Source organism: Erigeron canadensis, chromosome 2, assembly GCF_010389155.1.
Source record: "Erigeron canadensis isolate Cc75 chromosome 2, C_canadensis_v1, whole genome shotgun sequence".
In the NCBI taxonomy this organism is placed as follows: Eukaryota; Viridiplantae; Streptophyta; class Magnoliopsida; order Asterales; family Asteraceae; genus Erigeron; species Erigeron canadensis.
The window spans coordinates 7,313,039-7,336,049 of NC_057762.1; the positions used below are offsets into that span (position 1 = coordinate 7,313,039).

The following is a 23,011-nucleotide window of genomic DNA, read 5'->3' on the forward strand; positions in this document are numbered from 1 at the left end:
TGGGTTTTATTATAGTTATAATCAAGTCTAAAATTTTCAACTATAAATGGGTGTATATATATAGAGAGATTTTCTTTGTTCAGTTTATCCGGGTATGGTAAAGCCATTTTCTGACTCTAATATAACGGGCGAACCAGGATTCTGGCCATCCCTCAAGATATTTGCATGGGACTAAGAGCTAACCCAACACCAAGCCATAGGTTAGGCCGTTTGGGGCCATCCGTTTGCTCACGAAGAAAGATACTCGTAGTAAATATGCTTTCTGAAAATGGAACTTCACATTTTTCAGATCATGAATGCACATGGGTTGCTTTGCTGGATGACATCACATGTTCATCCGTACCAAATCAATCAGTTTGGTCAGTCTGTTTCAAAATATGAGGTTTCCTTTAAACAAATTCAAAGGAGTTGGCTCCTTTTGGGCTATAGTTTTCAGTGAAACAATTGGTAACCACATAACATATACCCCAACCCACACACATCTCATGATTGACTAGTGTGATTTTATAACACAATTGGTTTTTATTGTAGTCTAGTTATCGGTCCGTCCCAAAATGATCTACCTCTAATTAAGCAACTAGCGGGCAATAATAATTTTCGAGATGGGAGTTTTTTTTTTTTTTTTTTGGCCTTTTATATTTTATTTCCAACCAATATATTTGGTCGGAATAATGATTAACTCAGACGATGATCTCAAGTTTTGAACCACATAAACAAACCTAACACAACTTGGTTGGCTTGATTATTGAATACGAAGTAGAAAAATTATATACTGCCTGACCCAATCTTTTTGAGTGATGATCAACATCTGTACTACATGACAGACAAGTCAATAATCCAATTCAATATAATCAAATTCCACCTGGACATATATTAGCTAAAGCAAAAACATTTCCGAATTTTAATGATACAAACCATATCCTAGAAATGAAGATATTCAAATAAATGGAAAAAATTTGAACTCAAGACACGCTTGCTTGTAAATCCTTCTTCATCCAAATGCCAGCTTTACAAAATCTTTGTCCTTCAAAATTTCCTAAAAGAAAATATGTCCAATATATGTTCTTCTGCAATGTGCACCATCTTCCACTGCTAAAAACTATGATTCCGGCTTCCTCAATTGGCCCCAAACATTTTCTATAAATTGGGGCCCCAAACATTTCTAAAATAGATCCATTAATATGTTTGGTGTCAGTATATATGTGAAAAAAGATTTGCAATATTGAGTTACCTAAGAAGAAACCATATTTAAAATCTTGCAGCCTCTTCTTCATCATCATCTCCCCATAGCTGTTTTCTAGCAATTACAACTCTTTCTTCATTTAAGGAGAGAGCATCCGTTTTTGGTTCCACCTCTAATGAATATCCATCCCATCTTAAAGCACCCAAAAACTTTCTTATGTGATCAACTACAGATGATTTGTCTCTAATGATGACAAACCCTTCTGGTCTTAGCATACGATCCATCTCAATCAGTAAATCTTCCACACTACAGCCACGGTCCTCGATCTCTGAAAATACCCTCCAAGCATGAAGCAGGTCATATGTGCGTGGATATGTTGAAAAAGATTCACACCTGCATGATGCATGCACATTAAATGTTTTTTGGATTATTATGGTGCTTTAAAATAGGTTGTTTTATTTTTATTGTTATTACTTTCTTCTTTTTTTTTTGGTGCTTTAATATAGGTTAAACTGAAAAGAAAGGTAGAGATTTCAATCTTCTAGTAATGAATGTGGATTTGGATTGTGTTTTATTAATGGGTAAAAATAAATTGGCAAAACTTATAGATTTAGCTAAAAAGGATAGGGCAAACTGCATATAAAGACTGCGTCTTAAGATCAAAGGGGTCAAACTAGTTAATTTAAAGCAACCTAAAAAGGATGAGGCAGATTGCAAAAGTCAGCCTCATGTCAGCACCGTGTCAAAACAGTGGCATGGGAACAGCACATTAAATCGGATTTGTTGAAAGCTAGTTACTTTTAATTGGAGAAAGCGAAGATGGTTACCAAAAAAAAGAAATTAAAACAAAGTCGATTATCTCTTAAATAGATGTATCGTACAAATAGATTATCCTAGGCTCCTAGCAATCTTACAGTGTTCATGACTAACACATTAGTTATTTACAGCAATTTTAAACAACATAAAAGTGTTTGTGGTTCAACCCTGCCCGTACTAAACTAAAATAAAATTCAATTATGTCTGCTAAATGTCACTCATTTTACCACCTATAATTACAATTATAAAGAAAATGCATTTAGGGCTGAAGCACAAACCAGTCATGAACTGTTCCAATTAGCCCTCGATCATAAATAATCTTCAACTTAGAAGACGCATTTACTGGAGCAACATTCATCACCCAAACATCTTTGTCCTTGAGAGCAGCAGCAAATCCACCAAGATTTGAGTTCATATCCATCACATTTCTAATGGAATTCTTCTGTATAACAGATCTCATCTGCTTCCAATACTCAATCACTCTCTGATACCATGTGTTCTGCATCACATCATGAACATAGACCATATAACAACCAACTATCAGCATATGGGGAACATCAGCTTGTTTATTGCATATAGATACTTACAGTGTCTTCCTCATATTGATCGGGGCTAACACCAATTTCATCAAGGCGAGGAGGAGGCCCGGTAAGCCTACTTGGCCAAGGTTGAAGTCCACTTCCTTTTCCTTTGTGCATCTCTGTAGCATAGAAAGAATCAATTACATCATCTGCACATCTAAATTAATACTAACACTGGCTCATTTAATCAAAATATATCAGAAGGGGATCATCTTTTATGAGCTAAATCATTGACCATCAACTATTCAGAAATCAAGAGAATTATGATGATCTATGTATTTGATTGATAAAACTTTTGTTAGGTATGCAGGTGAAAAAACCATAAAGGTTCAATGTACACCAAATCCATATTGGATTTAGTTTTTCATTTTGCTAAACGTTAGGCACAACAAAATATCACATACTAGTAGAATATGGAGTAATGCATGGCTTCATCTGCACATCCCAACTCACATCTGGATCATCAACTGAACTGCATAGAGGAGGGTTGGTTCCAGGTGCTCTCTTAAGGTAACAGCTATTACTTATCGATTTGGCCCAGATAACAGTCTGATCTCTCCTTGAAACAACTCTCCAACACATCCTTCTCAATAGGTCATGCATGGCATTCCATATTCTCCTATTTTCAGCATCATGTGCATACGCTTCCGGTGAAGAATACACAAAATAACCTCCCGGTCTAAGCAATCTATCCAATTCCAAAAGCAAAAGCCCATCCCTCTGAAGCCAATCTATCCTACAACGAGAACAATGAGCCATTTCAAACGATCTGCTTGGGTAAGGGAGTCTTTTAGTACCCAACACTCCTAACGTTGACGGAATCCCACGTTCAAGTGCAAACTGAATTTGATTCTGATGTACATCGTTTGGTGCAAGTGACATGGCTATAATACCTAACGGCAAAAGATAAGCCCCGAAACTCGCAACCCCACAACCTACATCAAGAACAGTTCGAATATTTCCACCATTGTTGAGTTTATCTCCAGGTATCTTGAGCATCTACACAACCATGACAGTTATACAACTTAATCACACATAATGGTGTCCCAACTTGCTAAAACAGTAACTACAAAAAAGCAATAAAAGTGACATCAAGAAATAACCTACCGACGCAATTGAAGCAATGTACTTATCAGCACCATTATGAAAATGAGTACCACCACCAGGAAACCTTATCTTTTCTCCCACCACATTCATCCAATTCTGATCAGACTTCTCCTGAGCAAGATGCGTATGTGGTATATTCGCCTTCCATACCTCATCTCTACTCTCCGGCCACCTTATTGGAAGCTGGAATGTGGCAAACAAACACACACTTAAACCAAGAAACTACAGCACAATCCTATGTCTACTTACTCAAATCACAAACTAAGGTAAAGTTTCATTCAAAAAAAAAAAGTCACTTTCATCGTTTTCTTGTTTTCACGTTGATTCACCAAACGTGTAAACAACGATCAGTATCCGAATCCTTCCTACACATTCTACCATAACAAACTAACCACTATTATCCGGTATTCGTAAACTAACCTTATATCCAACAGGAGGCGGAATAAGGCAATTAAACCGCCTTTGCGCAGGGGGACAATGCCGCTCGTAATGTTCCATTAAACTCAAATTAAGCTTCAATTTAGACTGATATATAAAATGCCTATCCAAACAAGGTATCAACTCTGAATACTTCATATCACAAACCTATACATATATTATTTCAAATTCAATTAACATAAATTAATATCCATTTATAACTTCATTATAATAATCACATTATAATATATATACATATATTATTTCAAATTCAATTAACATAAATTAATCACATTAATTATTAATTATACTTACAGGTAGAGATTTAGGAAGTTGAAGATGAGGATCATCATTATCATCATCAAATAATGTATCCAAATAATCATTATGACGTTTATTAGATAAATTGATTCCAATAATAGGATCCGTACCAGCATCATCACCTGGATTATAAACCGGTTCGGTTCGGGTCAAAACCGACCCGTTGTAGAAACAAATCAAACCTAGTAATATAATCAAACCTAATAGTACATTTTTCAGCGTTCTTTTACGGCGAATAAGGTCCGATACAGACGTTGATTTCATTTTATTTATTTATTTTTTGTTATGGTTATAGATACAGAAATATATATGTATACATATATAGAGAGTGAAAACCCTAGTAGTAAGTGTGTGAAATCATTTTATGGTGGTAGGAAGGAAGGAAGAAAGGAATCTGTTTGTTTTTGGAGTGGGAGTGAGTGATGTGGGAAGCCAGTTTTTTTCTAGATTTGATTATTTTTATTTATTTATTTATGGCAAGTTGTAAGAACAGCCAATGTGCGACGTCGTTGTGTAATTATTTTATTTTGATTTTTTCTTTTTACGTTGGAATTTGTAATTTGTAATCTAGTGTAACAAGGATTTCAGTATTTTTTTTTTTATTTTTACTCGTATTTTGTAAACGTCGTGGTGTTAACCAAGTTAGTGTTAAAGTGTCCTCTCACCTTCAACACGTAGTAGGTAAAGAAACTCTCAATTAAACCGCCCGAAGGCATAAGGGACAAAATTTTACTCCTCTGTAGGACTCGAACTTTATTTGTGAAATTTTTTGAAATGTCTTTCTCATGTCTCAAACTCGAGACTTCTCGTATATGAACCATTGAACCATAATTGAAAGTAAAAAAAATATACATGATTTTTTTCATGTCTCGAACTCAAGATCTTTAGAAAACCAAATATGTATTCATAGATTACCAAAGTATACAACATATACAAAAATTAAAGGGGCATGCTATTAACAATTTCTTTCTTTTCCTTTTGGTCTATTGACCTTTAAGAAGGGCAAATGATAAACGAAATTCATCTCATTTGACCAAACATTTTTAATTATGTTGTTATTTTCATCAGACTTATCACATCAAAAGAAAAAAAAAATTGTTTCCAATGTTATTCATCCCTTTGGACTCTTTTGTTTGTTTGTTCATTTCCTTCCCTTTTTATGCATGACCAATTGCCCAATTATTTCCGTGATTGTAGTTTTCAACTAATATATTTATAACCTTTGTTATTTGAACCTCTTCAGTATTCAATGAGGAAAATAATATCATTGTTTTAAGAAGCCAAACATGGATAATAATGGATTTCAAATGAAAAGGGTGATATATCTACAACATATTTTAGCCATTTACAACAAATATATATATATTATATTTCATAATGTACAACTGTATAAAACATGCATTGTTGTAAATATCTTAAATAATATTGTAGATTTATCACTCCCTCAAATGAAACGGTCTCCAAAACCCTTATTATTTCAAACGTTATTATACCAATTGGTTTCCAAAACTCTACAGAGAAAGAGCCCAATACTTACAAGTTAGTCAAATTAACAAAAAATCAAAATGAAAACGTAAACCTCAAAGATCAATGTTTGTTCTCTTTCAATCTTACAACAAAACAATATTTGTTCTCTTTCAATCTTACAACAAAACAATAGTAATAAATTTAATTACCCACCAAAACAAAACTGTTGAGAGTTCGATTGGAGTCTGATTTTTGTTGTTCAAAAAAAATACTCTTCTCCGTCCTATATTAAATGTTTTATTTTGACTTTTTGAGTATTTTTCTTTTAAGTTTAACCATAAATATTATTGTTTGTGTTATATAACACTTGACATAGCATAATATATAAATTGATTGAGTTTTAAATGTAGTTTTCGTTGATATAACTTTCATCAACTAATGTTAAAGTCGGAAAAAAAAAGACTTGAGCGGTCAAAATAGGACAATTAAAATGGGACGGAAGAAATAAATATTAATTAGTCTGACTTTCAAGACTGTTATGCTTTGAATACGTAAAATGACTTCACTTAATAATCACATGATTTAGGCATCCCAAAAATTGAACCCGTATCTCTCAACTTCACATGCCAACCCAAACCGCATTGATAAAGGATGCCACCCTTTTCTCTATCTAAATTATCTGAATATTACTGGGCAGCTAAAACCACTAATTATGCTGACAACCACCGTAAAGGAGCTTCTGACCAGGCCCTACAGGTTCTATAACTAAGATTTTGAAGAGAGCTGATAGGGTCCAACTGTTATTCATCAATTGAAAACTAAATACATCAATAAAATCACGAGTTAAACCTGCCATTGACTCAATAAAGCTATCACGCAACAGATAAATCTATGTTTTATTTGATCATAAACCGGTCAGATAGACTTGTATAAAAACCTTCAGCTAAAGGAAGAATGGGTTTGAGTGTCACCCAAACTCTGTTATTAATGCATGCATTATCCAAAATGTTTGCATTCGAAGTTTTAAATAAGCAATTGGACAAGAAATGTTAATCCAACCTGCCACATAACCATCTTATATTTGAGATTATAACGCACCTATAACTTCATTGACGTGAATAACTATTAACTAAGCATTATGTTTACATGTAACTCTACATATCTAAATCGCCTTCTAGTAATGACATACGCTACAAAACAATAAAACTAAAAAGGTAAGAAAAAAAAAAGTTGCAACCAAAATGTGCTAATATAAATCATTTCAAGAATATCCATTGGTGGTTTTCGGCATCTTTTTCTTGAAGTTAGAGATGCTGCATTGAGGACATATGTATTCTAATCCATCTGTCTTTGCATAATCCTGCAGAAACCAACATTAGTGTCACATTTGACTCCTCAATATAAAGCTGATTCTGGCTGCATAGAATAAACTTGTTACCTTAAAGGCACCGAGACCCTGCCTTCTGTCACAGCCAAAATGAGCCCACTCACCACATACCCCACAGTTCACCCAATCCCCAGCTGCACTACTGTTATAATTTTATAAAAAAAAAAAAAAACAGACATTGCATTAGCACGCATAAACACAAGTGCCTTACCAACAAAAGATACTAGAAACAGGATAATGTAACAACCTGTGACACAACAAACAGCATTCCCCATCTACATCATCATGTGCCAGTTCGTATTCCAAAAGATAGGTTTCATAGTGTCTCTTAAGTGTATTTCCAACACCCTATCAAATTGATGAATACACAAGTTAAAAATGATATCATACCAATGTAGATTACATCTCCATCAAGAAAATGAGAGATCACACATTTATATGTTCATGCAAAATACAGATAGGACATCCACAAACAAAAAATGTTAAATCAGAGTGTATGATTGAGAAGACCAACAGTAACCAAAAGGGGCTTACTGTCATTCTATTTGTAATTGTGTGGTTCCTCATCTTTGAGAAAACCTGCCCTTTCCAATTAATTCCATTGCCAACATGAAAGCCACCTCTTGAAACCACCTACAAGAGGACAAAAAGGTAAATAATCCTTTATATGTTTATATAATTGGATAGACTAAAAAAAGTGTAGAATATGAGAACCCACCTCCCTATATAAATTGTAAAGATCCAAACGCTTTGCATTGAGTATCGCATCAGGAAACTCAGCAAGGCCGCCTTGAGGAATGAGACGATTATGTCCCCGCAGGATCAAAAATTGCATCACATCCTTCAGAAACTCCTCCTGAAAGAATATGAAAAGATGGAATTATCATATTTAGATTAAAATTGGAAATAAGTGTTTCAAGTAATTATACAAAGCTGAGGCATCATATTTTGGATTGTGACTAACCTCAGAACAAACATGTATTGGACTTCTATCACAACCATGTTTCTTCAAAGGAAGTGGATTTAGTGAAATTAGTTGTTTGGCCTGATATGTGCTTGATAATGATTTCCGATGCGTCACAGGAGCTAATCCACCACTATTGTGCTTGGTTGAAGGCACATATGAAACATTAGTCTTCACTTGTCCTCCAAACTCGTGTCCATTTGTCTCTGAAATACCAGCAAAGGGTCGAGATTCCAGGCGACGGACGTGTGGATATCGCATGATGACAACTTTTGGCTTCTGCCCAACACTTACATACCCGTTACCGGCCTCCATTCCCTTGTCTTCTTGTTTTCCAGTATGAACTGAACCATTACTACGACCCACTTCTTGGTTTGTAATATGACTTTCTCTACTTGGGAGAGGTTGTCTCACCCACAGGGGAATGGAAATGGGAGAACTACTCACATCTAAATGGATATTGTCTTCTAGTTCTCTAGAGAAGAAAATCAATCTTTTCGCATCATCTTTCTCAAATGAAGCGACAGCCAACCCCTGAACACCAGCCACACCAAGTGCAACAAAACTGCGATAACTAACATCTGGTGCTAACTGCCTTAAAACCTGATGAAGTGAAAATCATTATTGATGTTAAACATATATATATATATATATATATATATATATATATATATAACATACATTAAAAGATAATAAGCAACAAACCTGTGAAGCCCATAAAGGGACTTTCATGGAAGCTTCAAATACTGTTGCTCCACAAGCTATTGAAGCAGATCGTCGAGGCTCACACGTAGACAGCTTATTTTCATCAAAACTAGATACTGCTTGAACTAATCGAGTGTTCTTAATTACTTCACTTTTTATATGATTCTCCAAAAGCTGGAAACAAGTAAAAATAAAGCAACTTACATTTGGAAACCATAATCGTTTTTGGGAATAAGCAACCAAATGACAAACTAGTTATTACTGAGCACCTGATCATCAAAACATGTTTGTGCACTGCCGGATACCAGAAGTGAAATGTATGCAGAACTACAAGTCGAAATATCACATCGCATGGTCACAACACCTCGAGAAAATGTCCCTGCTTGGAGAGGTGGAGGAAGTGCACTACAATACATTATCAGATAATTTAGAGAAACCAAATGTAAATGTGCCTTAATGTAGTTGATAATGCATGCGTTAGAATTTACACATTAATATTATGAGTCAAGAAATGAAAATAAGCTAGCTGATACACACCTAACTCGATTGTGAAGTTTACTCCCACGCATCTGAAAACAACAAGTATAACTAGAGTTAGTACTCAACTAACTCAAACTAACATTGCTAGACCTTCTGTTTTGTGTAACACAAAATTCATGGAGTTAATCTTGTGTCCCATCCAGTCGCAATGCAAACACAATTTACAGGTTAATCTATAATGACGGACAAGACATGTGTTAACAAAAACATTCTCTAGAAAGATACTTTGTAGCTTGCTTACTGTGAAATACAGTATCCATCATACTTACTTCAATACTCAAGAGAGCATTCAGTCCATCTTCTAATGGTTCCAACAAAGAAGCATCCTAAAGAAACATGGTACATGAGAAAACAAGTGACTTACAGAACTCTTTAAATGATGAAGATAGTTAAAGTTCTTAGAGTGAAACAATAAGCAAAATTTGAACCTTCACTTACCAATCTGCATGCAGATCCGCAAACAAGAAACCTCACATTTACATCATCATCATATATCTTAATTGCAGGAAGATCTTCGGGATATTTTTCTTCGTCATCTTCCCCATCTGCCTCGGGTGGGGGAACATTGATCTTTGGTGGATTCCCAAGAAGGTATGGACCCAACTTGCTATTATCTTTTTCAGCCAGCACAAGGTTGTTCCGTACACAGTATAGCCTGTATGATGAATGTGCAAGCTGGAAAGCATCCCAAGTATGGCTAGAAGAGCTGCAGAACAGCAGATATAGCATTTACTAGCATGTTAACGCACATAAAAAATTGGTAGGAGGTAACTAACAAACTAATAAGGATATTAATTAATAACATCATATGTGCATAACTTGGTATCGAACAATCTAATCATAATAAAGATATTGAATAATAAAATTAAGTTCAATGTACCTCTGTATCACAGAAAACAGTGCATGTCGAAATTGGCAAGCTGCATAACACAAAAACTTGTTCTTCCAATATATCACATAAGGTATCCCCTGCAGAGATGAATATATGTATTAATGTATTATTACCTCACATTTGACAAATAAAAAGATAAGAGACTCAAAGATAGGATTTTATTTGTTGATAACAAAGTGTGTTTCCCCTTACCTTCAGATGCAATGCCTCTGCTACTTCTTCACTGTCTGGAAATTCCAAATATACCTACATAAACATTGAATGAGAACTACATCAAACAGATGAGGTAATACAACCCACCTGAAGTGACAAGATTACACAAAGGTTGTTAACTTGTTGGTCACGATCTCAATTGCCAACTGAATCAATAACTACTACGATTGTTTAAAATATGACAAAAGAATACCTCTAATACAACTACCCACACCGACTTGCCTGGTAATTTATACTTGTGTTACTATAATCATCCCGGTGATTAGTGACAATTGAAAGTTTCTACTACGATTGTGTACAAACTTGAGATAGGTCAACCAATGGGCTCTCATCATCACGTGACATCACTATTGTCCCTACTTTTTGATTAAAAGACTCAATACATTAAATTTTAATACATGGGCAACACTAAGAATGACAATAAACAGCATATGAATGATAAAAATATGAACCTTGCAAATTCTATTCCATCCAATTTATGCAATGTACTAATCTAAAGGCTGGATAACACATACATCCATACACAAATTTTGTAACAAATAAGAGGACGGTATCAAGTAACATACAGTTGTGGGCAAAGAAGAACCAAAGAGGCCTGGCAAGTCTTGTGCAGCTTCCCAAACAAGAGATCCAACTTCATCGTTTGGAAGCCGTTCTCCTTGGAAATATATAATGTTTGGCTCGACAGAATCCACAACCTTACGAAATTCATCCTTGGTAGGACTAATCAAAGTTTGAACCTGAAGCAGGCAAGCCTTGCAGATTAATACTATAAATTTTAAAATTATAGCTTAAATCACTTTTAAGGACACAAACAACACATGAATTATAATCAACATAGATATACCTCTAAACGCCCAGAAGAAACGATATCCGGAAAAGGGAATGTGGGTTCAAGAACATCATCATTATCATTATCTTTATTATTAGAATTTCTTGAACATAAAACAGCAAGCATGCAACATGGGTATTTGGAAGAAGTTCCTTGAGCATGAAACATCTTATTCTATTACAACATAAAAACACTCCCCCTTCAAAAAATGAAGGAATCGTATGTGAGGTCACCTATATAAACATTTAGTATATAACAACAATAATTATAAGAACAACAACAACAATAATAATAATCAAAAAGATTGAAAATTTAGAAAAACTAAGCCAGACCCAGATGAGGAAATACAACCAATTGACAAACCCAGATGGGAATTTGAAGAAAGATGGTTCAATCAAAGAACCCTAAATAATATAATAATGAGATTTTAACAATATAAATATAGCCAAAAAATGTAAAAAAACCATCTAGATTAAAAATTAAAATAAAAAAAGGGTCAAATACCTAATAGATCAGGCAAAATCCAGCCTCACCGACAGGTTCAGAGAAGAGATTGCGATGGCAGTCGGTGTTGATATAGGAAGAGAATGAGTGGTTGATTTTAGGGTTAATTAATCAGATGAAAAATATGCTGCCCTCTTTTTCGTGTGATTGCTTTTATAATTATTTAGAGTTTCAGCCAAAGCATCGAATGAAATGTGACCAACATCAATTATCTCGATTAATTAGTTATTATGGTCAAAATTGTGCTAGGCAAATATAGTTTGTGTGTTATACATTCATCTGAAGAAATATTGTTTCGCAAAGATTAGATTGAACCCTCGTTGTTTTCTTTCTTAATCTTAAATTCATTAATAATTATCAACGTTCTATCAAACATCATCAAACATATAATAATATCAAAGCAAGGTACATACAAAACACAATTTATAGCATGCCGTATAATCAAATTTCATCATGAGAATATCAAATCCAATTAACAATATCATCATAGTTGTTAAACCCGTACGAGTCTCAACATAAAATGAAAACGAACAATTCGTTGAATGTCGAGTCATGAGTCACAAAAGAAATTTTTAATTTTCAAGTTTTTCATTTTATTATATTAAAAAAAAAACATAACTCTTTTATATGCTTTTAAATTTTATTTTATTTCAACAATATTTTTTTTATTTTTATCAATATATATATCAATACAATACTATATTTTTGCAATATATACATATATATAATTATCAAATATCATGACTATTACGATTCGAGTCACGTTTTGAATCATGAGTCAAAAATTCAGATTTTGAGTCGAGTCAACAATAACGAGTCGATAACTATGAATTTGACCTAAATAAATTAAAAATATAACTACATTAATGTCTGTGTGAACATGTGAAAATCATATATAAAGAGTGACACATAAATATTAGAGAAAATGTCACAAATGGTCCTTGTGATTTGTCATATTCGCGTTTTGCCCCCTGTGGTTTTTTTTTGTTGCAAATGGTCCCTGTATTTTTCATTTTCGTTACCAACAGTCCCTGCCCCTAACTTCTGTTAGTTTTGCCCGTTAAATGCCTCATGTGCAATGCACATGAGGGTACAATTGTCAATTTTGTAACCACGGGGACTATTTGTGATCAAAAGATTTCTTAATTAATGATTATAAATATATATATATATATATATATAATATGTATATATTTTCTCATCTTTCTTCTTTGCCGTCGCCAGCTACTGAATTCAGAAGACCAACTCAACAAAACTCAATGAGAATGTAACCAGATTCTTCCACTTCCTCAATTGCAACTCTTAAAAATTTATCATTTTTTTGAATCAAATTATTAAAAAATCAAACATTTTTTTCTTTATCTCATTATTTCTGATTTTATATCTTAAGGACAAATCATTCACATAAAATAATATATTTTCTTTTGGTTTCATCCAGCTTTTGAAACCACAATTGTATGTTCCCCAGTATAGATTCTACCTTTACATTACAACTATTATTTAAATCATCAATTCATTTAATGATTTTATAATTCTAATTAACTTCACACATATGATATCAAGATCACTTTGCATCAAGAGCGCGCTTACCGTTGTATGAGAAATCTATGCATTTTTCCGCTAGAATATGAAGTTTTGCCGGTATCTTGATTTGCCGACGAGTTGCAATTTTTCTTTATTCATTCTTTTTTGATATTAACCCATTTTCCGGCGACTTTTATTGTTGGGATTTGAAGGTAAAGTAATGTTTGCATTAATGGTTTTGTTAAGGTAGATTCTGAATCAAAATACCCTTTTTATTGAAGTGGGTTCTGAATTTTCAAAAGACCGGGTTCACCTTATGAATTTTTCAGTTATGATTTGTATAGAATTTGATGGGCTTGTGATATACATACAACCCAATGCTTGTGGTATACATAGTTACATACAACCCAGTTTTGTGATTTTCCAGAGTTATGGTTTGTATATAAAGTTGAATTTGAATTATTAAAAATTAAATTTCAGGTTATGTGATTTGGGTTCTTGATAAAGATAATGAAGATGATGATGAATGAAGATTGATAAAGATGAGAGAAATGATTGATTTAACCAATATACCCTCATGTGCATTGCACATGAGGCATTTAACGGCCAAAACTAACAGAAGTTAAGGGCAGGGATTGTTTGCAACGAAAATGAAAAACACAATGACCATTTGCGATGAAAAAAAAAATACAGGGGGCAAAACACGAAAATGACAAACCACAAGGACCATTTGTGACATTTTCTCTAAATATTATAATAGTGATGAACAATTTCTTCTAAATTTCAATCCGATCTCAAGATGAATATCTAAACAGATATAAAAGAAATTTAAAAGTAAAAAGCTTTTTTTTAATTGATTGTAATCTCTTATATTAATAAAACAAGATTGTTTTTAAAAGTTTTTAAAAGTTATTTTCAGAAAAAAGATGAAATGGCAAGTCTTGCTTCTTTGATAGCACAACTTTTAAAAGAATATAACATCATAATTTTTTGTATTTTTATTATCTTATTGCTTTCATCCCCCCCCCCCCCCCCCGTTTTTTATATTTGAGTTAATTACAGAAATCGTCCCTGTTGTGGATCTCCACTTTCAGCTTTCATCCCTAAGTTTAATAAATTACATTTTTAGTCTAAAAACTTTGCGACGTCAACACTTTTAGCCTGGGTAGTAACGTCTGTTTAAACACCCATCATGTACCAACCACGTGATGGGTAATTACGTCATTTCCTTTCTCATAATCTAGGTCTAGATCATCGTCCTCCAACTAAAACATCATTTTCTCTAAAAAAATTTAATATAAAATGTAGATCATCATCATCAGTATCATCCAACAATAAAATCAAAACTACTTTTTTTAAAATGAAATTTTGATTCAAATCCAAAATCAAAACTAAAACCAACTAAATCCAAAGTACAATAAATCTTATCCAAAATTTTTATAATCATGTATCAAACCAAGTCTAAATCTAATATAGAAATCAACTTTCTTTATCATCAATTAAACCAAAGAGATCTTATATTTGTAAGAGAAAGATGAAAACCATTTAAAGATCTGATGATGATGATGAAATGATGAAGATCCAAGGGATGGTGTTGGTGGTCAAACACGTCTCTGGTCAACGACGGTCAACAGGGGTAACAACAATCCGGCCACCACCCACGCCTACCTCTGAAAGTCTAAAATCCGACCACTACCCACAGCCACTTTGAAACCCTAAGATCTGGACACCACCTACCAACTGAAAACCCTAAGATCCGACTAGCCATTACCCATCTGCTATCTGAAACCCAAAGATCTTGACTATCGCCGTTCACGATCTTGACTGGTATATATGTGATAGGTTTTAGATGGTGATGATGATGTTCATTTATTCTACTGATGATCTAATTTTACTGGTTAAAGTTTTGCTCTATTGGATTAAAGGAAGATATATGTGATAGGTTTTAGATGATGGTGTCATAATGATTGTTGTTAATAAGATCTGAAAGAACTGGGAAAGAAATGGAAGTAGGGTTATTGATATGTGTTTTTCCCCTTAATTTATTTATTGTAGAGTTAATTACGAAAATACCCATCACGTGGCTGACATGTGATAGGTTTTTAAACGGACATTACTACCCAGGACCAAAAGTGTTGATGGAACAAAGTTTTTGGACTAAAACTGTAATTTATGAAACTTAGGGATGAAAGCTGCAAGTGAAGATCCACGACATGGACGATTTATGTAATTAACTCTTTATATTTTTACTTCCTTTACCTATCTTAAATTTCTTATATTAATAAAACAAGATTGTTTTCAAAAGTGATTTTTAGAAAAAAGATGAAATGACAAGCCTTGCTTATTTGCTAATACAATTTTTAAAAGAATTTGACATCATAATTTATTTATTTTTAATTATCCTATTGCTTTCATTTTTCCACCCACCTATATGTTTACTTCCTTTACCTATCTCAAATTTTCATACGGATTTTTTTCTAATATTATCGAAAATTTTCTCGGTTAGAACAAACCAACATTAAAATACCCGGGTTGAACCCAGGATTATTAGCTAGTTAACAATGTTTATATATTTCAATAGGTTACTTACCAACTTATTAAATAAAATTTTTGTCAACTTTTTTTATTTCTTTTAATGATAATACTTAAAACATACATCAAAATTCTAAGATTTTTTTCTCTTCAAAACCTATCATTTATACAACTAGAAAATTACATTTTTGGTACCTCAATTTGACAGCTTTTGCACTTTTAGTCTCCAACTCAAAACATTGTAGCTTTCATACCTAAAGTTTTGTGTTTATTTCAGTTTTGGTACCACGTTCATACGGCGTTAATTTTTGTCGTTAACGCCCTCACGTGACAAACACGTGAGGGGTATTTTAGTCTTTTGACCCCCATCTTTTTAAGAAAATTACACTTTTGATATCTCAAGTTGTCAACTTTTCACTTTTGGTACGTCAAGTAGACAACATATTTTTATTACACTCTCCAGTTTTCATCTCACGCATTAACATTTATCAAACAACACACACTCAAAAATCAACACACATTACAATCATCCATATATCCATGTATACCTATATCTCTATATCATACTAAATCCAATACATAAACATGCGTAAATAAATTTAAATCTCTTATATGAATCATACACCACCAGAAAGAGTTGTCGACTATCTCCCTCCCCACCAGGCACCACGACCTCTACCTTAGCTAGAGATTCCGATCTAATGTCATTTGTAGCAAATTTATTCATCCGTAACAAATTCCGTTCAGATCTCGTTTGTAGCAGATTCCGATCGAAGAGTAGGGTAATTTAGGGGTGAGGAGATTTGCAATAATATGAAGAAAGGAGATCGATGGTAGGTGCGTCATCCGGTGACATGAGTTTTTTCCGGTCATCGATCCACCAATGCATTCAGTTCCTCCACCATCACCCGTAATTACACCAACAACATATAATATTTCAAAGAATGGATACACACCATTGGGTGTTTTTTGAAGAGCCGTAAAAAAACAAACAAACAAACAAACAAACATGTGTATTGATTTTTGAGTGTGTGTTGTTTGGTAGATACTAATATGTGAGATGAAAATTAGATAGTGTAATAAAAATATGTTTGTCAAAAGTGAAAAAATTAACAACTTGCGGTACCAAAAGTGGAAAAATTGACAAATTGAGGTATCAAAAGTGTTGTTTTTCTCAAAAATAAAAGGGGACAAAAGACTAAAATACCCCTCACGTGTTTGTCACGTGAGGGCGTTAACGGCAAAAATTAACGTCGTATGAACGTGGTACCAAAACTGAAAAAAACACAAAACTTTAGGTATGAAAGTTGCAATATTTTGAGTTAGAGACTAAAAGTACAAAAGTTGCCAACTTAAGGTACCAAAAGTGTAATTTTCTCTTTATATAATATGTTTATGTTCAGTTATGTATTTTATTTTAATTCCATCAAAATCCCAACTAAAAAACTTTGTAGAATTTTATATAAATTAAAAATAATGTAAATTAGAAATAAATTGTGTAACATCTATTAAACCCTTATTGAGAAGAGAATCTCTACGATATAACACTAGAGATAGGCATAAAACTTATCTATCTTATAACTAAAAGTGCAAGTAATGGGTACACTTGGCACTTCTTAAATCTCTTTTTAGGCCTAAAAGTTAAAACTCTCTCCTAATTACTCTAGATCTCTCTCATTTTTTCATTTTTTCCAGAGTTTTTTTCTTGCTTATTAAATAGATAATTATATTTAAAACTATATCATAAATATTTTTATATCAAAATAAATTTTTTAAATTTTAAAGATTTATGATATCTTTTTAAAATTCTCTCAATAAATTATTATTTATACAATCTAATCTTTTATTAATCAATGTCATTCATATCATTTCTCCCATTCCTATCTTTAATAAACAAAACAAGTTTAGTAAACTTCTCAAAAAAAAAAAAACCATACAGTTTTTTCATATCATTTTAACTTTTTTTGGTATTTTGCGCGTATTTATTTATTATCGATTATTTTAGTATTAAGTGTATTAGCAATCTTTCTTTCGATGTTAAGAATCAAGCAACTCTTAAACAAATCATTTTTCATCCTACTACTAGATCTAGTTTTCACAATTTTCATCGATGAAAAAGCTCTTTCAGTTGTTGCGGTTAAATAAGAAGAGTTAGCACCAAACAGATCAATCGATCACTTGGATAACTTACGATTGAAGGTCGTGCACCGGATCACAAATTAAAGAATCTAGGTTAGTCTCTGTTGAGTTAGGAATGTTTGTTCCAGGTTGAACTACATGAGGCTCTTCCAGAAGGTTTTCATCATTGGGTGGAGGTTGGGGTTCAAGTTCTTGACGAGAGACAAGCTCGGGATTTTTTTTCATTTGAAAAAAATAGAAGGTTCTTTTTTGACCCGTGATTAAAACCCTAAAGTTATTATTATAGAGCACTAATGAACAACTTGAATCAAGAACTCTTTAAAACAACGAGACTATAATCAACACTATATCACTAATTTAGTAAATTTAAGTATCATTGTATCTCAACAACTGGTTATTGATCCTAATCAACACTCTATCACTAATTTAGTAATTTAAATTATCGTTGTATCTCAACATCTGGTTGTTGATCCTAATTCCCAATATTTATGCTTTACCTTATTAATAAGATCAATTCAATTAGATACTAAAACTATGAAAGTATATTATACATATACAAATACATTAGTTTATATGATCGATCCCATGAATTCACGAAAGAATCATAATATAAATCTTAAATATGAGTTAATTATAGAAATTGTCCCTGTCGTGAAACCTGACTTGCAGTTTTCGTCTCTGAGTTTAATAAATTACAGTTTTAGTCCAAAAAATTTTGCTCCGTCAACACTTTTGGTCCTGATTATAAAGGTCGTTAAAAAAGGAGGTCACATGTTTGGCACGTGATGGGTAATCTCATAATTTGGCTTAGAGTTAATTACAGAAATTGTCCATATCGTAAACCACCACTTTCAGCTTTGGTCCCTAGCTTTTAATAATTAACTTTAAGCCTAATTAATTATACTAAATCTAAAACCCAAAATCTTATCAACATATATTAAACTAAATCTTATATAAAAACTTCTAGAAATAATATATACAAACTTAATAATTAGTTACCGCCAAGATTTGAGTTACTGGGTTTGGAGAGAAGGAAGGAGTTACCGGGTTTGGAGTAACCGGAGAGGCGGAGATGGTGGTGGTTGTGAGTCACCGAAATTTGTCGTACCTTCCATAGTAACCACATCACTCACTTGAATCCGATTTCGAAGTTATTAGGAGATGCGAGCTTCAATTTATTTCATGCTTTCCTAGGTTTCTCACGCACACATGTCTTTATAGTAGCATTCACACAGTCATATCTCATTTTCTTTTCATTTGTCGTAGCTCACGAGTAGTTTGTGTAATTTATTAAAAGTTTGTATATATTATTTATGGAAGTTAGTATATAAGATCTAGTTTAATATATGTTGATAAGATTTTGGGTTTTTAGATTTAGTTTAAATAATTTGTCTTAAAGTTAATTATTAAAAGCTAGGGACCAAAACTGAAAGTGGTGGTTCACGATAAGGACGATTTATGTAATTAACTCTAAACCAAATTACGAGATTACCCATCACGTGCTAGACATGTGACATCCTTTTTAATGGACGTTTATAATCAGGACCAAAAGTGTTACGGAGCAATGTTTTTTGGACTAAACCTGTAACTTATTAAATTTTGGGACGAAAGCTATAAGTAGAGGTCCACGACAAGGACGATTTTCGTAATTAACTCCTTTAATATATATTAAAACAAAACCTTTAATTTTAAAATGAAAAAGTGTGAAATATTGATTAGATTTTACCTGTTATTTTCTACCATGATATTTCATTGATGTCATCATCATTGACCAAATAATTAGTCATTAACATTTTTAGTTCTCAAACTTTACTTTTATACAAATAAGTCATTTAATATAAATTTTTTTAGTTTAGTAAATGGCGTAATTGAATATCATTTAATAAATTGATTAACCAAATCTTTATAATAATGGTAATTCTTATTATATAATATAATGTTATAACTTATAAAAAAATCATTTATTTATATATCCACCCCACTAGAGGTGTCATGTTTTTCAAAGTCTAACTTTTGCAACTTTGACCGTAAATAATTTTAATCGTGTTTGATAATATATAATGAAAGTAATTAATATGAATTATTGTGTTTTAGAAGTTTTATCAATGATATAATTTTCATCAAATTTTATATAAAACAAAAAAATAGATTTAAGGTCAAAGTTTAAAGATTAAGACTTTAAATATTCAAAGTAAGACACTTCTAATAGGACAGATGGAGTATATATTATTTTTTCATGTATACAAAGTTTTATATATTATATATTTTGTATTTCTAATGTCGTGTAACTGAATATTTGACAAAATTTCAAGTTAAAATGGGTTGTTAAATTGAATATGATATTTAAGTTTTGACAAGAAAAAAAATACTTTTTGATAAATTTACAATATGCTTATTTTTTTTGTTGATAATTTATATATATAAAAAAAGGTAATTAGATAGGAACCCCTGCTCTCATGTACCATTTGGTACCCACTAATCCCCCAGACAGGCTAGTGTCCAAGTGAATCTCAACCAGTTAATAATTTCCTGATAATTTATACCATTTACTTCACTAATTATCTTTTGGTAAAGAATCTTAGTTGTATGATTGTTTTTAGTGTTTAACTATAATAAAACATTAAAAATATTATATTATTACGAGAAATTTTAAATAAACACTAGACCTCATGAACAAAAGTTTGGTCACATAATTATTTTGAGTCTTTTAGGTAAAAGATGAAAGAAGATGGGGGGGGGGGGGGGGGGGACTAGGTGGTGTTGCCCCCTCCCCTAACTAGTCCAATAAGTTTGACTTTTTAATAGTCCAAAATTACAAGTCCATTTAAATATATGTATCTAGGCTCCTCTAAATGTAAATTTATATCTACACTAGCTAATCAATCCGAATTTAACCCGGATTAACTCATAAATGCTTTGCAAATAAACCGAACTATATTTGGGTAGCTTTAAAATATGTTGTCATGTAAAAATGTATAATAACAACGTTAAATAAGTTGAAAAGTTGTGATAAGTTATTGTGTAAAAAACAAAACTAAACGGAAACAAAACTTGTGTAGTTGTGGACACATGTTGAAACACATACCGTTGATAAAAACAAAAAAGTAAAAACCTATCCTAAAAGATACCATAGTTTTCAGCCTATTATAACGAAAAATTAAGTGATTAAAATCTTACATGATAATATGAGCATTTAATAAAAATCTTACATTAAAATCTATATTAAAATCTATATTTAAAAAAGGAAATGTCATAATTAAATTAAAAGAATATGTGGAAGTACACAATTTTTAAAAAAAATCTTATTATCACCACAATTTTGCTTTATTTATATAATAGATAGACTAGCACGTTACCCGCGCAATGCGGCGGTGGTTGTGACAATACCGTTGTAGTGGGGGGCGAGTGTTGGTGGTGAAGACGACGTCGAGTGGTGTGGATAATTGATGTAAATGGTTGATGAAAATATATTAAAGGATAAAGGATTGATAGTGTAAATTAATCATTAAGGTTATGGGGTAGTGTATGTTGAAATATTTTAAGGGGTGCTAAGTGAAAATATTACATATTTTCAACACTTTCATAAATAAAATAGGTTATTTCTTTTATAATATAGCATGGTACCCGCGCAAATGCAGCGGTAGTAATGCCAGAGACGACATGGTGGTGGGGGCGACTGTTGGTGGTAGAAGCGGCGTCAAGTGGGGTAGATAATTGACGTAAAAGTAATTGATGTAAATGGTTGATGAAGATACTTTAAAAGATAAATGGCTGATAGTGTAATTTAATCATTAAGGGGCATTTTAGACAATTCCCTATGTTACTTTCAACAAGGGGCTATTTCTTTTATAATATAGTATAGATAGATAGATTATGGTGTTGGAACTATCTCTTTGGTAGCCTAGTATATAAAATTGATATTTTGTTTATCGTTATCAAAAAGTGTAAATTTATATTTGCCTTTTCCAATAAAAAAAGAGAATTTTATCCCAAATTCTCAATCTGAAGTTTAGAAAAGTAAAAGAAATGATGGCGTCAACACTCAATTATTATTCTAAACTAGCTTATTACCCGCGTAATTTGCGGGATTTTTACACTTTTTTTGCATTGAAAAACTTTTAATATTTATAAACTTTTGAACCATAATCGTAATACCAAATTCATTGTTAAGAAAAAAATGTTAACAAATAATGTCACAATCATAGAACTAAAAGATATACATGAGCTATTAAAGAGATAATTTTATTAACACTAAGTTGTAACTTGTAAGTTGTAACTATAGTTGTACTCTTATCAACGGTATCAAAAGGTGTTATTTTAATTCATATATTTAAGCAATCATATCAAAAAACCATGCAATATAAAGGTTTTTGAAAAATATTTGTGACATCGTTGAAATAAAACGCTATTAGTGAAAATAAAATGTAATAAAGATATTATAAATATTTCAAGTGTAGTTGTTTAAAATCTTTAATAATGTTGAAGGTTAAAATAAACAATCAATTGATGATTTGAGAGGCAATGAAAAAGATAAGACGCTTTATAAATTTTATAGAAGATTATTATAATATTTACTTAGAAATTTTCTTTTAGTAATTTTCGTTCATTTTGACCTCTTTAACGTATTTATTCATAATTATATACTAGGATTTGTCTTAACTTAGTAGTTTTATTAAGTGTTTGCAAGATTTATATGGTGTGAAAAGAAGATGACTTAACAATGATATTCATTCAATTACCTAACATAACCAGGTTTGAAGACTAGCAGATCCTTAGTGTAGACGGAGTGCAGTGGGGAGGAGATTGATACCCGTCGGTCACCCAATGGAACACCAATCTACACCACTGGTACCGGTTAGGCGGGGAGTGAGGCGGGGAGGGTTGTTA

General features: G+C 32.3%; 2 protein-coding genes across 3 annotated transcripts; both read right to left on the reverse strand.

Moving 5' to 3' along the window:
* Nucleotides 1-848: 848 nt before the first annotated feature.
* LOC122588970 (probable methyltransferase PMT9) lies at nt 849-4,844 on the reverse strand. 2 transcript variants are annotated; one of them, XM_043761198.1, is made up of 8 exons: nt 4,420-4,844; nt 4,108-4,272; nt 3,688-3,870; nt 2,985-3,579; nt 2,587-2,699; nt 2,278-2,498; nt 1,232-1,576; nt 849-1,162 (listed from the first exon to the last, which is right to left on the reverse strand). In XM_043761198.1, exons 1-7 carry the CDS (start codon nt 4,687-4,689, stop codon nt 1,249-1,251), a joined length of 1,875 nt encoding a protein of 624 aa, XP_043617133.1. In that variant the 5' UTR covers nt 4,690-4,844; the 3' UTR covers nt 849-1,162; nt 1,232-1,248. The 2 variants fall into 2 exon arrangements, with proteins under 2 accessions (XP_043617133.1, XP_043617132.1); XM_043761197.1 differs by having other exon boundaries at nt 849-1,576.
* A 2,128-nt stretch (nt 4,845-6,972) lies between these two features.
* On the reverse strand, nt 6,973-12,139 carry LOC122589347 (AT-rich interactive domain-containing protein 4). The gene is made up of 16 exons (XM_043761634.1): nt 11,930-12,139; nt 11,441-11,624; nt 11,160-11,333; nt 10,573-10,626; nt 10,369-10,457; nt 9,927-10,194; nt 9,758-9,814; nt 9,486-9,517; nt 9,218-9,353; nt 8,949-9,122; nt 8,244-8,846; nt 7,998-8,135; nt 7,814-7,912; nt 7,527-7,627; nt 7,331-7,421; nt 6,973-7,252 (listed from the first exon to the last, which is right to left on the reverse strand). The coding sequence occupies exons 2-16, from the start codon at nt 11,591-11,593 to the stop codon at nt 7,154-7,156; spliced, it is 2,268 nt and encodes a 755-aa protein (XP_043617569.1). The 5' UTR covers nt 11,594-11,624; nt 11,930-12,139; the 3' UTR covers nt 6,973-7,153.
* Nucleotides 12,140-23,011: the final 10,872 nt, after the last annotated feature.